A 16,730-nucleotide genomic window follows, 5' to 3' on the forward strand; every position below is an offset into this window, starting at 1 on the left:
TTCTTGACTCCATGGATTGATGTCTTTTATCAGTTTGGTGAGTTCATAGCTATTAACTTTGCATATAGTTTTTATTTTCTCCTTCTGGGACTCTAATTAAACATAGTAGACTGTTTTAGTATATCTTCTATGTCTGTTACATTCTCATCTATATTTTCTATATTTTTGTCCCTCTTAACTGCATTTTGGTTAGTTTCTGTTGATATTTACCTGTCTGCCCTTTAGCTAGTTTTCTGAAGCTGTATGTAATATACTTTTAAACTCATCCATTGAGTTTCTATTTTTGGTTATTGTCTTCTCAGTTCTAGAATACCTGTGTGGTTCAAGTTTGTTTTCTCACTGTCTGCAGTACTGAGCTTTGTGTCAGTTTTTCAATCTGTAATTTATATCTTTGAACATGGTAAATGTTATTGTTTTAAAGTCTGTGTCTGATAAGTTCAGTATGTGGAGTTCATTGAAATGTTTCTGTTCTTTCTTGTTTCTCTAGGTACTTATTTATGATGTTTTTGCATTTTACATGCCTGGTTATGTTTCCTTGTCTCTGGATGTTGCAGACTAAAAATATTTCTTGACATAATTTTATGTCTAGGTTATCTTCTCCCAGAGAGGATTCCGGTTACTTCTCTTTTGTCTTGAACCACTTGAATGGTATGAGGTTTCTTGAGTCATCCACATAACATTAAACTGGGCTACGGTGCTTGGGTGCAGTTATTTAGGGTCCTTTCCCAAAGTGTGCATGTAGCTTCTCAGAGTTACCACCCTCGATAGTTCCTGAACTCCACTCTCAAATCCTAGAACGGCAAAGCTGCTGAAAGTGCTGCTTAGCCTCCGTCATGTCTTTAGAATTGGCAAATACTTTCCAGAGCGAAAGTAGCCTCAGTATCATAGTTACTTCTCTGGGTTCCAGTTCTCACTTCAGTTTCACCTGATAACATATATTTTTAGAAATTTAGTCTGTCTAAGAAGGTGATTTTTATATTGCATCCAGCTTTTTTAGTTGTCTTCCTGTGAGGGTTGGTCCAAATTATCTAGTGTTCTTTTTTTTATTTTGAGTCTTTTTTGATGCCATATTTTAAAATCTTTATTACTCTGCAGATCACATAAATCCTAAAATATGATATGTGATTAATTTGGGTTGCTTTCTTCACACTATAAAAGTAAACTGTTAAGTAGCTAAAGTAATTTAAATTTTACTTTCTCTTTCATTGGTAGTCACATTTGAAATGAAAGATGAATAATCCACAAACAAAATGTGTAATCTTAAATGATGGGTTTCATAGAGAGTAGGTCAGGTAGAAAGAGCCATTAGTGATAGACAAGGGTCTGTATACCTTATACATCCTAGAGTGTTTTTCAGGATGTACACATTTTCTTTTTTTTTTTCCTCCCAAATGTTTTTCGTCAACATTTATTTCTTCACTTTAAGCAAGCACTTAAAGTGAAGAGAATTAGTCAGTCAAACACAACTGTTTTAAATTGTGGGAGAGTTTTGTTTAGTTTGAAATATAAAAGTTTAATTTGCTTTGCAATGTACCAGTTTTCAATGAAAGAATGAGTTTTTTGAGTTTGCACAATATGGAGGGTGCTGATTCTTGGAATGATGGCCTGCATGCTAGTTTGTATCGCAAACTCATGAATTAAATGAGTTTTTATTTAAACAGTTTTAACTTTTCTGTACATACAATTTTTACATACTGTCTAGTGAGCATCAGTGTTTTTAGTAACTTATTTTTACCCAATTATTATATGTTTATTGTAGAAAAATGCCAAGGTGTGGGTTATTGTTTATAAGAATGCCCTTTCTTCTGACAACTGCAGATTTGGGGGGTTCCCACGACTGCCCTCATGTTTGACAATTTGCTGGAAGGACTTGCAGAACTCATTGAAAGCTGTTATACTCTTGGGTATGGTTTATTATAATAAAAGGATACAGATTAAAATTGGCCAAGGGGGACTTCCCTGGTGGCGCAGTGGTTGAGAGTCCGCCTGCCGATGCAGGTGACACGGGTTCGTGCCCCGGTCTGGGAGGATCCCACATGCCACGGTGCGGCTGGGCCCGTGAGCCCTGGCTGCTGAGCCTGCGTGTCTGGAGCCTGCGCTCCGCAATGGGGGAGGCCACAACAGTGAGGCCCACGTACCGCAAATTGACCAAGGGGAGAGAAGCATGAGACAGAGTCCAGGAAGGTTCCAGGTGTGATGTCATTCTCTCTCTCTGAAGTCTTGAACAGCATTAACTCCTGGTGATGATGTATGACAACATGCAGAGTATTGCCAACCAGAGAAGCTCATTTGAGTCTTGGTGTCCAGAGTTTTATAGAGAAGATGTAGTTGACTGCCCATGTGACTGACCTTTAGTGTCTAGCCCTTCCAGAGGTAGAACAGATGCTGCATAGTGTGAAGCCCCCAAGATAATGACCTTGTTTTGTAAAGTCCTCAGGTAAACAGAGGTGCCTAAGGAACTCCAGAGTCCTTAAATAAACAAAAACACTCTTCCTAGAGATCAGGATGAGGCCAATTCCTAACCTCTCTTTTGGCTGAGATTAATTCTTTTTTGTTTTAAATATTGGAGTATAGTTGATTAATAGTGTTGTGTTAGTTTCAGGTATACTGCAAAGTGATTCAGTATCAGTTCTTTTTCAAATACTTATCTCATTTAGGTTATTACAGAATACCGAGCAGAGTTCCCTGCCTCTGTGCAGTGGTCCTTGTTGGTTATCTGTTTTAAATATAGCAGTGTATACGTGTCAATCCCAAACTCCCAACCTACCCACCCTTTTTAATTCTTTACTAAAGATGAAAGAAAAGGAGATAAAAAACAGCATCTTAGATCCCTTCAGGCATCCATTAACATTTTGGAATGTAACTCTTTATATTTTTCTATGCATATTTTTGTTTCTTCCTTTTTTACAAAAATATGTTGTTACTATACCTATGTTTTATAACCTTTCTTATTTAACATTGTATTGCAAGCCTAATTATGAATGTTTAAAAGGGCAAGAATTTAACCTTATTTACCATATGGTATTTTCTTTAGGAGAAATAAATTATCTTTGACTCAGTAAACTTTTAAATTATAACACATAGAATCATGAGTTATAAACATATTTGCAATAATATTGGACAAGCCACTTTAATACTTAGTACTTTTTTAAAAAAAAATCCTATCCAAATAATATCTGCATATGCTATAAAAATACAAAAGTATTAAAAGACTTATAATGAAAAAACAGCATTTCCTTTCCTCACTGTTCTCTACTTCTATTCCCATTCTTCAGAGGGAAACAACTTTGAACTATCTTATCTTTCAGTTTTAATTTTTTTGGCTTTTATATTTCTAAATAATAAGTTTCCCCAGTTTCTATAGCTGTTTTTTGATTTGATACTTTCATTTTTTAACTTTCTGATATGATAGGTAACGATTTAGCTTATTGTAATCTCACATCTATTTTCCATTTATCTCAATATGGTTTTATTTCTCTCTTGGTTACCTTTCTAAATCCTGAGTATATAGTTATACTCTTATTTTTCTTTTCAGCAAGTAAGATAGTATTTCTGGACTTAGCACTTTGTATGGTAAAGATATTAGTACCTCTATCCTTCTCTTTATCAACCTCCCTAATCTTTACTTTATACTATAATGTGAAGGCTTGTTAACATTTATATTTTCTTCTGTAACCATAATTTAGTCTTTTTATTTTGTTAGAGATTGATTTTCAATGTTAACTCAGAAACTAGTTATGATTTTTATTACGACCACGTAAATATTTTTTACTGTGCAGCCAAATAGTATATATGATGATTATATTTTCAACATTGTATAGCTCTTTGCCTTTCCAGGAGTTTGTAATCATCTTTAGTTTTTCCTCTCCTTATCTAGCTGTATTGTCTCTTTGAGTTCCAGATTCTTCAGGATAGTATAAAATTTCACAGTCTGTCTCTCATTTCTTTTTGCCACCAAATACCTCCTAGAACTTTCTGTCTCTTGCTTAATCGAGACTGTTTGTTCCTTAGATTTGTTGCACAATTGCTATCTTAGAACTTTTCTCACTCTAAGCCTGGCTCCACTATTTCTTGAATTTTGCATCCTCTGTTTTGGTTCTTACTGGATAACATCATGTAATTGCATATGTAGGAGTTAATTTTCTTTGTCCTTGTCTGTGTGAAAGTGTTATAACCTATACTTGTCTGTTGATTTGACTGAGTATGGAATTCATTTTCCTTCAGTACTTAAGTGGCTTTGCCTTTTTATTTTTCTTCTTCTAGAATCTGGTATTGCCAATGAGAAGTCTCCTAATATGATTCTCATTCTTTTGTAGATGGAACTCTCTCAGAGAGCTTTCTAGGATATGTTTATCTTTGTTGTGAAATTTCACCTAGATGTGAGTACTTACTTTTTTACTTGTTCATTGTACTGGACTCTCACCAACCTCTTTCTATTTGAAGATATGTTTCATATAGCTTTGGAATATTTTCTTGTATTATTTCATTGTCTATTCTCTATTTTTCTCTTTTTCTCCCCCCTAGAACTGTTAATTGGATGTTGGATTGTCTGGATTGATCATCTGTGTCACATTTGCTTTCATATTTTCTTTATGTCTCTTTCCTTTACCTTTTTTTGTAAAGGTTTTTGGGTTTGTCTCCACCTCTGCAAAAAAAAAAAAAAAGACATTTTGGAAGATGCATTTTCAAATGCTTTTTATTTTCTCATTTTTTCATAGCATTCTGTTCTGATTTTATGAACTTTATTACATCTCTTGAAGATAAAAATTTGTACATGTTTAAATCCTTTTAAATTTTTAAACATTAAGGTGTAGAAATGTTTAAAGTACAGTACAAAGAATTTTTTTCCTGACTTATGCCTTTCTCCTGAATATTTTAGTATTTTCTACAAATCAGGATCTTCTCCTACTTAATCACAATTCAGTTATAAAATTTAAGAAGTTAACATTTATTTATATTTTCTTACTTTATTCAGTGGGGTATATTCTATTACAGTCATTATTTACTTTGATGCTCAGATTGTCCTGACTTGGTGAGGAGCCGTTCTGATATCACTTCTCTGTGTCCTTTGGCATCACCTTATCTTTTTTTGAGAACTTCTTTGCTTTCTGCCACAACACCATGTTTCAGGCTTATTTTGTACTTTTCTTGCCTTAGCCCTGGAATTGCCTATCTTCCCAAGGATTCCTGGTTCCTTTCAGTAGAAAATGGTTTTTAGAAGATCTCAGCATTAGGTTTGCTCATTGCCATTGGAATGTTGCGGTTTCAGGCCCTTTAAGTGGACAGAGCTTGTGTGTGGGGGGTGTGTGTGTGGTGTCTGTGTGTGTTTTATATATATGTGAATGTCTATGTATTGAAAACCATGAGTTCATGATGATACTTCTCATTCCCATTTAATATCACAGGATCAAATGAAGGCTTTCCCTTTATATTTGTAACTCCCTTTCATAGAGAAACTTGGCTTCCATTATTCTTAATATATTTACTTATTTGATTAATTCCCCTGGATGTAATCAGTCTTCCATCTCTGCTGTCACCCCACCCTTATATGGACACTCTTTTCTTCTGTGTGGGCTGTTAGTCCCCACTCTAGGTTGCCTCCACCCTCCCACATCTCGGCATGGAAGTCTGGCCCTACCCCCAACACCATTTGGCCTCTGATATTTCTCATTAAGCTGCCCATCAGCTTGGATGCCCTCACCACTGTGATTGGGTGCTGGCACACCATATCATGTTGCCTCTGCATGAATGCCTTCCTCACCCTACCTTAGAGTTCTGATAGACTGCACCAGGGGAGCCTCCATAGATGAACACCCTTCTCACCCCACTTTGGCTCTGATAACATCGCTACCACCCCTCCCGCAGCTTTGGATACCTTCTTTGATCTTTTTGGCCCCTGTCTTCTCACACCTTCTCAGACTCCTTCCCAACCTTGGCCTCTTCTCCCCGCACTATGCTTTTCTACACCTAATAACTTTAAGACTGAATAATTCTGGAAGGGGAGCAGTGGGTGTATATTTCATCCAGGAGTAATTTTTCAATTTATCATGGTCTTTCATGATTAACTATTGTGTACTATTCATATTTATGAATAAACAATAAATAAAAAGCCAATTGGGAACTCTGTTTATGTGGGTAGGACTTAAGTTTTATTTTAGAATTAGTAGGTTGGGAGCTGCCCATTGCTCTGGAGACCTCTAAATTCTGGAAATCAGTAGTCATTTTTCTAAGAAACCATCACTCTTCCATAGTAGCTATACTAGTTTCCCCAAACTATTCTCTGTGTGTGTGTGTGTGTGTGTGTGTGTGTGTGTCTGAGATGAACCCTTTAGTTTTTTACCTTCGAAAAAAATACCTGCCTATATAGTATTATTGTCTCAGAGTTATTGTGGTTGATAATGGTTGTCAGCTCTTCCATACAGATATTTATTTCCCTGTTTTCAGTTCTACATTTCCTATGAGCACTCCTTTTCTGAATTTCTAGCCTTTCTGGGGTTCTGGAGAGCAGTTTGATGTCTCAGTTATAGTTTCCTTAAGTTCTCTGGGCTTCTGGCTTTATCAGTTATGGATCCATTTTCACAAATTTAAAAAATTTCTCACTAGTTCCCTTCTCAGGTTGGGATGCTTTCAGCTGCAAATACAATCCCATCTAGAATTTATTTAAAAGTTAAGAAAAAACTACTTCTATAACAAGAAATCTAAAGGTATTGGAGATATAGGGTTGGTTAACTTAGCAGTTTAATGAATCTAGCAAAGATCCAGGCCATTTTCATCTTTCTTCTCTTCTAATCAGATCTGCTGTTTTTCTTGTCTAAACTAGTTGTAGCAGTTCTGTCCATTACATTCTCACTGAAGAACATCCAGAGTCTGCAGGAGTACATTCCTTCCTTGTGTTTTGTTTATAAGGTCAAATGAAACCTTCCCAGAACCCCTGCTTACATTGTATTGGTCAGTCGATCCATCACATGTGTATTTGAAAACCAGTCTGTGTGTGTGTGTGTGTGTGTGAGAGAGAGAGAGGGAGAGGGAGAGGGAATATGAATGGAATTAACTATAAATCAACTATCTTTAGACCTTTGCCTGTTTGACCAGCAGCGTTAGGTATCCTGGGACCTACTTAGTCAGTCTGCATTTAAGCAAGATTCCCAAGTCAACAGGATGACTTGATTGTACATTAGTGTTTGAGAAGTGCTGGTCTAGAATAGTTAAGATTTAACCCCCTAGGACTGAGAGAGAAGCCTCATTTGTAAAAGTACAGGGTCTCCATATACCTGAACAAAATCAAGGTTCAGTGAGAAAGGACGAAGGAAGAGGAGTCAGTGTGGGAATGGCTGTTGGTTTGGCAGCCAGCAGTGTCTGCCCATACTCCCTTTCCTTTTTTTTGGTTGTAGTGTGTGTGTGTGTGTGAGTGTTCTTTTTTCTTATCATTTTTATAGGAGGAAGAAAAGATGAATGGAGGTATGGCTTGTGAAAATGTTAATGCTATGTGTATATGATGTCCTATTATAACCTAAAATCTTATACTTAAAAGAGGTGAAATGGATCCTTAAGAGTCTTCATTTCAGGGTGTATTCATTTTCTACTGTTCTGTGAAAAATATTGCCACAAACTTAGCAACTTAAAACAATATACATTTATTATCTCACAGTTTTTGTGATTCAACAGTCTGGGCATGGCTGAGTCCTTCACAAGGCTGCAGTCTTGTGTACTGCAGTGTATTGATCAGGGCTGGGTTCTCAACTGGGGAAGGATCTGCTTCCAAGCTCATGTGGTTGTTGGCATCATTCAGTTCCCTGTGGGCTGTTGGACTGAGGGCCTCAGTTTTTTGCTGGCTGTCAGCCAGAGGCCTCCTCAGTTGCTTGCATGCGGTCCTCTCCATAGGCCAGCTCAATAAAGCATCTTGCATCTTCAGAGCCAGCAAGTGACAGAGGTTCCTAGCAAGGTGGACGTTACAGTCTTATGTAATCACATACAAATCCATCCTCTTTGTCATATTCTGTTCGTTAGAAGTCAGTCATAGGTCATATTCACACTTAAGGAGAGAGAATTACATAAGGACATGAATATCAAGAGATGGGGATCATGGGAACCACTTTAGAGTGTGTCACAAAGGATCTCTAGCTGACTGGAAAAATAAGTGACGATGTAAATTGCACGTTGTGTAGAGGTTCCTGCTTAAAACTGGTACTGTGCATTATACTCAGGCAATCAGGAAATTTGCTGATGTAGCCAAATATTTAAAACAGAGGTAAGCTTTGATGGTACCTTTGTAATATTAATTATCATTGCTAAACAGTTTCCTTAGTTTTAAGTTTATTAACATGGTTAATAGTATTTCATGAATTAAGCTTTAGATGTTTATTTCTTTTTTTTTTTAGTTGACTATATTGTGGAGTATGACTATGATGCTGTACATGATGATGAGTTAACTATTCGAGTTGGGGAAATCATCAGGAACGTGAGAAAACTACAGGAGGAAGGATGGCTAGAAGGAGAACTAAATGGGAGAAGAGGAATGTTTCCTGATAATTTTGTTAAGGTAAGCATTCTCAGTTAAAGTCCTAGCTGTTGCTTCACAGGATTCAATCATTCATTCATTCATTCATTTATCTATTTATTTATTTATGGCTGTGTTGGGTCGTTGGGTCTTCATTGCTGTGCACGGGCTTTCTCTAGTTGCAGCGAGCAGGGGCTACTCTTCATTGTGGTGCGCGGGCTTCTCATTGTGGTGGCTTCTCTTGTTGCAGAGCACGGGCTCTAGGCGCAGGGGCTTCAGTAGTTGCAGCATGCGGGCTCAGTAGTTGTGGCTTGCAGGCTGTAGAGCACAGGCTCAGTAGTTGTGGTGCACGGGTTTAGTTATTCTGTGGCATGTGGGATCTTCCTGGACCAGGGCTCGAACCTGTGTCCCCCGCATTGGCAGGCAGATTCTTAACCACTGTGCCACCAGGGAAGCCCAATGTTTGAGCTTTGAAGCAGCTTTTTTATGAGCTTCATACTGATTTTGGAGATGCTACAGGTTATTATATGATCTGTTATTGTTACAGTGTTTTTACTTTAGTGCTTTAAAAAATAAGTGAGTATGTTTACAGAAGATGTCTCAGGTGCTGGTAAGTGAATTGCTGTTCCTTATATTTTTAAATTTAAAGTGGAATTTTGGTCCCTTTTGAAGAGTTCTCAGAGCTTGATAATGTGTTTCAGGCTTTTTTTTTTTTTTTTTTTTGCGGTATGCGGGCCTCTCACTGTTGTGGCCTCTCCCGCTGTGGAGCACAGGCTCCGGACGCGCAGGTTCAGCAGCCATGGCTGATGGGCCCAGCCGCTCCGTGGCATGTGGGATCTTCCCGGACCGGGGCACGAACCTGTGTCCCCTGCATCGGCAGGCGGACTCTCAACCACTGCGCCACCAGGGAAGCCCCTAGAAAATGTTTTAAACTGAATTATTTGTACCCCCTCCTCCCTTTACATCCTGGTTTTCATACCACAAATTTAAATTCGAGGCATTATTATATACATCATGTTAATGTTTACCTTGGACTTACCTGGAAAGTTAAATTTTAATTTTTGCCCTTAAAGAGTTAATAAATTTCTTTCTGCTAAGATATTTTAAGTTGTAGAAATAATTTAAACCAGGAAAGCTTGAGTGTTAGAAGCTAGACTTCTGGGATATCTCCTGGTTTTGCTTTGTGGATCAGTACTCATTACCTGCTTGTCAGTGTCATCCGTGACCTCAAGGAGTCTAGCAGCTTTGAGAGAAGGGTCTCCGTGTAGGCCTGATGTCTTTTGAGTCATAGGTACTCTAGCCCTCATTCCCTGCAGTTCTTATCCTAAAACTCTTTCATCCTAGGGCTGAAAGCTCAAATAACATTCTTGAATTACCAAAACTAGTATGAAAAGTATGACCATCATAAACTTTGGGGGCATTTTCAGTCCACTTCAGTAAGTGTTGTGTGTCTGAAAGAATATGGTTAAGAGAAGGGTTCTTTATTTAGTGTTTTTCCCACTCTACTTCACTTGGCTCTCATTAACATTCTTGTGACAGAAAAAGGAAAGGAGTAGGATGCCATTGACAATGAATGTGCATAACTCCCCCCCTCCTTTCCTATTTTTGCCTTTTCCAAATTGGGGAGGGGCTGCTGAAATAGGGAGGCCCTTTGTTAAAATTAGAGAGACAGCAATTATGTGGAGAATAGCATATTTGAGGGAGAGAATAAGTTGAGAAACTTGCAAAATAGCCCTGGTATATTATATCTGTCATTGTTTTCCTTGCAAATTTTGATATGTTGGCACTCAGAAGGTACATATTGATTTCATATTATGGAGATTTTCTCCTGTTGGTCATTTTTCTTTAGACTTAAGGGTTTTTTGTGGATATCTATTTAATTTAATTGTAATGAAAATGAAAATCTAATGACTCAAGGTAGTTCCTCTGGATCATACCTTATATACTATCACTTATATTCCAAAAAACAAAATGAAAATTTGGGGAATGAGGTAAACCACTTTGTTATGTTGGAAACCTAATTTTTCAATTGTGGGTCCAATATTGACTCAGTCAAAGCTAAAACAGTGGACATGTATCATATAAATATTTAATCCTGCTTATTTTTCTTTTCTTTAGTAATATCACTGTTCCATATCTTCTGATTTATGCTTCTGTAAAGTGGAAGCACTAGTTTTATATAACACTTCTGGAAATCCTGAATGTTAAATTAAAAATAAGTGTAGTCCCCCCCACCCATCCATGGTTTTGCTTTCCGAAGCCTCAGTTACCCACAGTCAACTGTGGCCCAAAAATATTAAAACAGAAAATTCCAGAAATAAACAATTCATAAGTTTTAAATTGCGTGCCCTTCTGCCTAGGATGTGAATCATCCCTTTGTCCAGCATATCCTACCCATCACTTAGTAGTAGCCCTCTTGATTATCAGATCAACTGTCACAGTATTGCAGTGTTTACATTCAGGTAACCCTTATTTTACTTAATAATGGCCCCAAAGCTTAAGAGTAGTGATGCTGACCTTTCAGGTATGTGAACGGAAGCCGTAAAGTGCTTCCTTTAAGTGAAAAAATGAAAGTTTAATAAGGAAAGAAAAAAAAATCATGTGCTGAGGTTGCTAAGATCTGTGGTAAGAATGAATCTTCTGTCTGTGAAATTGTGAAGAAGAAAAAAGGAATTCATACTAGTTTTGCTGTCTCACCTCAAACTGGAAAAGTTATGGTCACGGTGTGTGATAGATGCTTAGTTAAGATGGAAAAGGCATTATATTTGTAAGATTTTTCGAAAGAGAGACAGAAATGACATTCACATAACTTTTATTAGAATATATCGTTATAATTGTTCTATTTTATTATCAGTTGTTAATCTCTTACTGTGTCTAATTCATAAATTAAACTTTATCTTAGCTATGTATATATAGGAAAAACCACAGTATGTGTAAGACTCAGTACTGTCTGCATTTCCAGGCATCCAGTGGGGGTCTTGGGACCCTGTGGATAAGGAGGGACTACTGTATTCCTCAGATTTTAATTAGCATAAGCAGGACTGTAACTCTGTTTAGGGATTTGGTGATTAAGATACCTGTCTATTCCATTTGAGAAGTAAAAGGAAGCTCTTGCCATCTAATCTGGTTTTTATTATTCTTTGTGACCTTTGCTTCTAGGTTGTAGAGGGTAATTGCTTTCTATTTTCAGATCATGGTCATGTAGTGGCCATGATCAAATAACCAAATTGTAAAATAGATACATTTCAACATGAAGGAATGGTTTGTGAATCTTATTGATTAACCTTTTATCTGTTTTTGGTTAGTGTAATCAGAATTAAGTATATTTGATTACCTTAGTAGATGGAGAGTAACTATATCTTCTCCAGCCTTTTTAAAGCTACCCCTCATTTGCTTATATTTTTTGTCTTTTCCTTTAATTTGCTACTTCATACTCCTTATCCTACTTTCTTATCCTTATGAAACCAAGCAAATCAATATAGTACATTCTTATCTATATGGAGATTATCCACAATGTATTTTTTTCTTGGCCAATTTTGTATTGACATTACCTGTTGTTAGGAGGCTTCCCTCATTTGTAGAATGAGATTTAGTTTTTTTGAGTTTGCTTTCTCAATACATGATACTTTCTCAAGTGAAGACACCTCTTTTACTGCATCTCCTGGAGTCATTTTCAAAGTCAGTAAAGGAAGCAAAGTTTGTAGGAAAGAGATGCTATAATGTTAATATGTATTTTATTTACTGGCTGACTAGGTAAAAGGAAACAAAGGGCAGAAGAAGGAAGAAACACTGGAAGCCTTAGTAACACTTCATAGGTACTCAATATAATTGCTATTTAAGATGATAGCCAAAGAGTAATTTGGAGATACTATGTGTCCAGGAACGAGGGAAGAGAATAGGTTGATGAGACAGAGAGAGAGAGAGAGAGAGAGGGAGAGAGAGAGTTCGTGTGTGTGTGTGTGTGTGTGTGTGTGTGTGTATCTGGTGGTAGTAGTTTGTAGCAGGGAGAGGTTCCAGAGGCGGAGTGGGTGGAGCCTAAAGCAGGCTTTACCCTATTTGTAATTTTGCTTAGAGCTGAAAGTCGCTTGATACTTTTGATAACATCTTAGTTGGCACTATGTATTTGGAAGGCTGTAAACCTGAGATTTCCCTATTCAGTGTAGACTGTATATATTTTAATTTTGTTTTCCTTCCCCTTTTGTGTTTTTTGTCCTCAGAAGATTTATTATACCTAATATTCATGGATTTGATTATGTCTCAGTGAATATTGAAGGTCCTCAAAATGTTTCTAGATCTTGAGCAATATGTTGTAAATTAATATTTTTAGAAGCGGGAGACATTGTCATTGTATTAATATATCATACTTGTTTATGTGGTTAATTTTTATTAAAAGATAACACAAATATCTAGTTATTTAGCTAGCCAACAGGATAGAACCAAGATTTATACCCAGGTCATCTTGTCTCTTGAACCTGTCTGCTGTCTCACATTTGGTCAGATTGGAATTCTTTTCCTAGAGGAATAAGATTTGAATATCAAGCTAAGTTCTTGGTCTCCTGTACCAATAGCTTTCAGCTTTTTTAGTTTTTATTTAATCTTTTTAAAATGTAGGTAGCCCAGTAGTGGGATTGCTGGGCCGTATGGTAGTTCTATTTTTAGTTTTTTAAGGAACCTCCATACTGTTCTCCATGGTGGCTGTATCACTTTACATTCCCACCAACAGCGCAAGAGGGCATATACCCTGAGAAAACCATAATTCAAAAAGAGTCAAGTATCACAATGTTCATTGCAGCTCTATTTACAATAGCCAGGACATGGATGCAACCTAAGTGTCCATTGACAGATGAATGGATAAAGAAGATGTGGCACATATATACAATGGAATATTACTCAGCCATAAAAAGAAATGGAATTGAGTCATTTGTAGTGAGGTGGATGGACCTAGAGTCTGTCATGAGAGTGAAGTAAGTCAGAAAGAGAGAAACAAATACTGTATGCTAACCCATATATATAGAATCTAAAAAAAAAAAAGTTTCTGAAGAACCTAGGGGCAGGACAGGAATAAAGATGCAGACATAGAGAATGGACTTGAGGACACGGGGAGGGGGAAGGGTAAACTAGGACGAAGTGAGAGAGTGGCATGGACATATATATACTACCAAATGTAAAACAGATAGCTAGTGGAAAATAGCCACATAGCACAGGGAGATCAGCTCCGTGCTTTGTGACCACCTAGAGGGTTGGGATAGGGAGGGTGGGAGACACAAGAGGGAAGGGATTTGGGGATATATGTGTACATATAGCTGATTCACTTTGCTGTACGGCAGAAACTAACACAACATTGTAAAGCAATTATACTCCAATAAAGATGTTAAAAATAAATAAATAAATAAAATGTAGGTGGCTCATGAGATGTTCAGGAGAATCCAAAATGAATACTCCTTGGCATGTTGAGGTTGTAACTACCAGTTTTTACATAGATTTCATATTTTCATTAGATTGAAAAATATTTAGTGCAGTCTGAAAACCGTGAGGTTTTCATATGGTGTGTCATGTATTAATAGCAAATTGAAGTGTTTTTCCTTAAGTACATTACCAATAGAAATGAAGCAGTCACTATAGTGTGAAATGTTTTGTGTGTTTTCTATGATTTGTACTTTAATAATTTTCAGAATTTTTCACCAACTTAACAGTTTTCCCAAAATGGAAAACTTTTTTTCTGTTTGCAAAATGATATGCCTTGTTAAAAAACACAACAAAGCAAGCATCAAACACTTCTGAACAGTATAAAGAAGTCAAAGTAATCTGAAATCCTACCAGCTAGAGAGTAACAACTAGTTAACATTGCAGTAGACATAAACACCTGGAGATACAGATTCTTTGTTAACTTTATATGTGAAAAATACCTCCTGGTTAGTGATTTGCTTTATTTTTCATGGTTACTTTTAATGAACAGAAACTGTTAATTTTAATATCAAATGTGTGATGTAGGAATCCAGTTTCACTCCCTACTCCCTAAATGTGGAGCATCATAAGCACCATGTGTTTTAAGATTCAGTTTTTTCCCCTCACTTTTTGCCTGTTGTAAATCAAGTTTGTCTGTTTATGGACTCTTTATTTTGTTTCATTATCAGTATGTCTGTTTATATGCCAGTACACACTAATTTATAGTATCATACAGTTTTTCTTTATATCTTGGTTAAAAAAAAAGTCCCCTCACTTTCTTTTCACTGAAGTATTTTGGGTGTTCTTGGTCTTTTGTTCTTCTCTACAAATTTAGAACCAGTTTATTTAATTGCTCTCCCAAATCTGTGATATATTTATTCAGTTGCATTGCATCATTGCATCAGTTTTAAGGGAAAATGCTATCTTTATGATAATGAGTTTTCAGTCACTGAACATGGCATGACTTCTCTTTCATATGTCTTCTTTTATGTCTTCCAATAAAACTTCATACTTCTTTTCATGAAGATTCACCTATCTTCTGTTAGACCTATGACTTAGGGTTTATCAACCTACAGCCCATGGGCCAAATCTAAACACCACCTGTTTTTATAGTGTCCATGAGCTGAGAATGCTAGCTAGGAATTATACAAATAGTTGGAAAAATTCGAGTGAAGAACAGTATTTAATGACATGTGAAAAATTATATGAAATTGAAATTTTAGTGTTCATAAATAAAATTTTGTTGGAGCATAGCTCTGTTCATTCATTTAAGTATATGACTGCTTTTGCACTACAAATGGCAGAGTTCATTGTTGCAACAGAGATTGTATGGCTTGCAAATCCTAAAATATTTTATTAACTAGCCCATTATAGAAAAGGTTTGCCCAGTTCCCTGACTTAGAATTATTGTTTGTCTTATTGTTTGTTTATGATTGCAGGGTTTCTTTGTGTGTTGGGATAGAGGTGGTGTTCTAGCCTCACTTTGTTTACCTCTATCTCTAGTTCTGATAAGACTTAAACTCCTAATAAGTCATTGTTACCAAAGTGTGTTATATTCTTTAGATATGTGTGGGCAGAGAAAAAGGTTGAAAACTGTTGATATTATGTTTTATATAATAATCACTGTACCTGGTTTTGGTATTTTACATTTGAGAATTTAATAAAATACAACTTAATTTGCCTATTTGCTGATTTCCCCTTTTGTAGGAAATTAAGAGAGAGACAGAATCCAAGGATGACAATTTGCCCATCAAACGGGAAAGGCAAGGGAATGTAGCAAGTCTTGTACAACGAATAAGCACCTATGGACTTCTAGCCGGAGGAATTCAGCCACATCCACAAACCAAAAACATTAAGAAGAGTATGTAAATAATTTTTTTCCTGTTTATTTAAATCAAAATAGAATGTTGTTTTATAACAGTCCATAAGTTATAATAAGAAAAATTAGCTCAACCTTTTGTAACAGAATACAAAAACTTCCTGCTTATTCTCATGTTACTACTTATTGGCCCATGTATTCAGTCTTCATCTGGTAATCCAGCATGAGCTGCTGACAGCCGTCTGTAGGGATTGTAAATTAAGATATAAGGCATTGTTTTCTTATTAGTCTTACACACTCTATTAAATAGTTAACACTTTGCCTTGAATTTACTTTAATATCATTTATTTAATGGGATGCTAAAATGTCTGCTCATCCTTAAGCAGTATAGATGTAAGCATTTGATAAAACGTTTTCTTTAGTGGTTAGCCATCTGAACATGTACATTCAGTTTTCCAAGGTGGCTGGCCCAGCAGAGTGCTTTTTAAGTATTCAGTGTAAATATGTTAAGAGAACAGTTTAGCATAGAGAGAGAGCACCATGTTTAAAATTGGACATGAATTTGAGTCTGTCTTACAACCTTAGATCACTTAAACTCTTGAGTTTTATTTTACTGCTGGTGAGAAAGTTGTAAGAAAAAAAGACTGGTAATATTGCTGTTCTCAAAAACTTAGTCTTGGAAAGACTGTTACTCAAAAAAGCATTAAACATATACAAAGAAGTACTACATTTATGGGAGCGGATAGTGTTTTAACATAGTAAACCTGAAGCCCCTTGAGAGACTGAATACTGACTACTATGTTCAATTTGATTTAATAAGTTATAAATGAGTATTTAACCACATTTATCTTCGATCAGTGTCTTTGATGTTGTGGTCCCTTGTGCTTGATGTTGGTACTAAAATGCCTTATGTGCCAAGTAGTCTATAATATAAAGAAATTTTGTTTACATTTCACAAATGTAAGACTA

The 16,730-nt window shown here is 36.3% G+C and overlaps 1 protein-coding gene across 3 annotated transcripts in view; it reads left to right on the plus strand.

Moving 5' to 3' along the window:
- Positions 1 to 16,730, plus strand: part of CD2AP (CD2 associated protein) — a 104,135-nt gene that overhangs the window by 25,975 nt on the left and 61,430 nt on the right. For 2 of the 3 annotated variants that reach the window (XM_027127456.1, XM_027127457.1), the window contains exons 2-4: positions 4,317 to 4,379; positions 8,379 to 8,539; positions 15,650 to 15,803. In XM_027127456.1, coding sequence (XP_026983257.1) covers positions 4,317 to 4,379; positions 8,379 to 8,539; positions 15,650 to 15,803 — 378 coding nt within the window. The remainder of the gene's footprint in view (positions 1 to 4,316; positions 4,380 to 8,378; positions 8,540 to 15,649; positions 15,804 to 16,730) is intronic. The other variant, XM_027127458.1, reaches the window with a different exon arrangement.

The sequence above is a fragment of the Aethalodelphis obliquidens genome, unplaced genomic scaffold (genome assembly GCF_003676395.1).
Source record: "Aethalodelphis obliquidens isolate GAN/ISIS:26980383/991018 unplaced genomic scaffold, ASM367639v1 scaffold31, whole genome shotgun sequence".
Classification (NCBI taxonomy): Eukaryota; Metazoa; Chordata; class Mammalia; order Artiodactyla; family Delphinidae; genus Aethalodelphis; species Aethalodelphis obliquidens.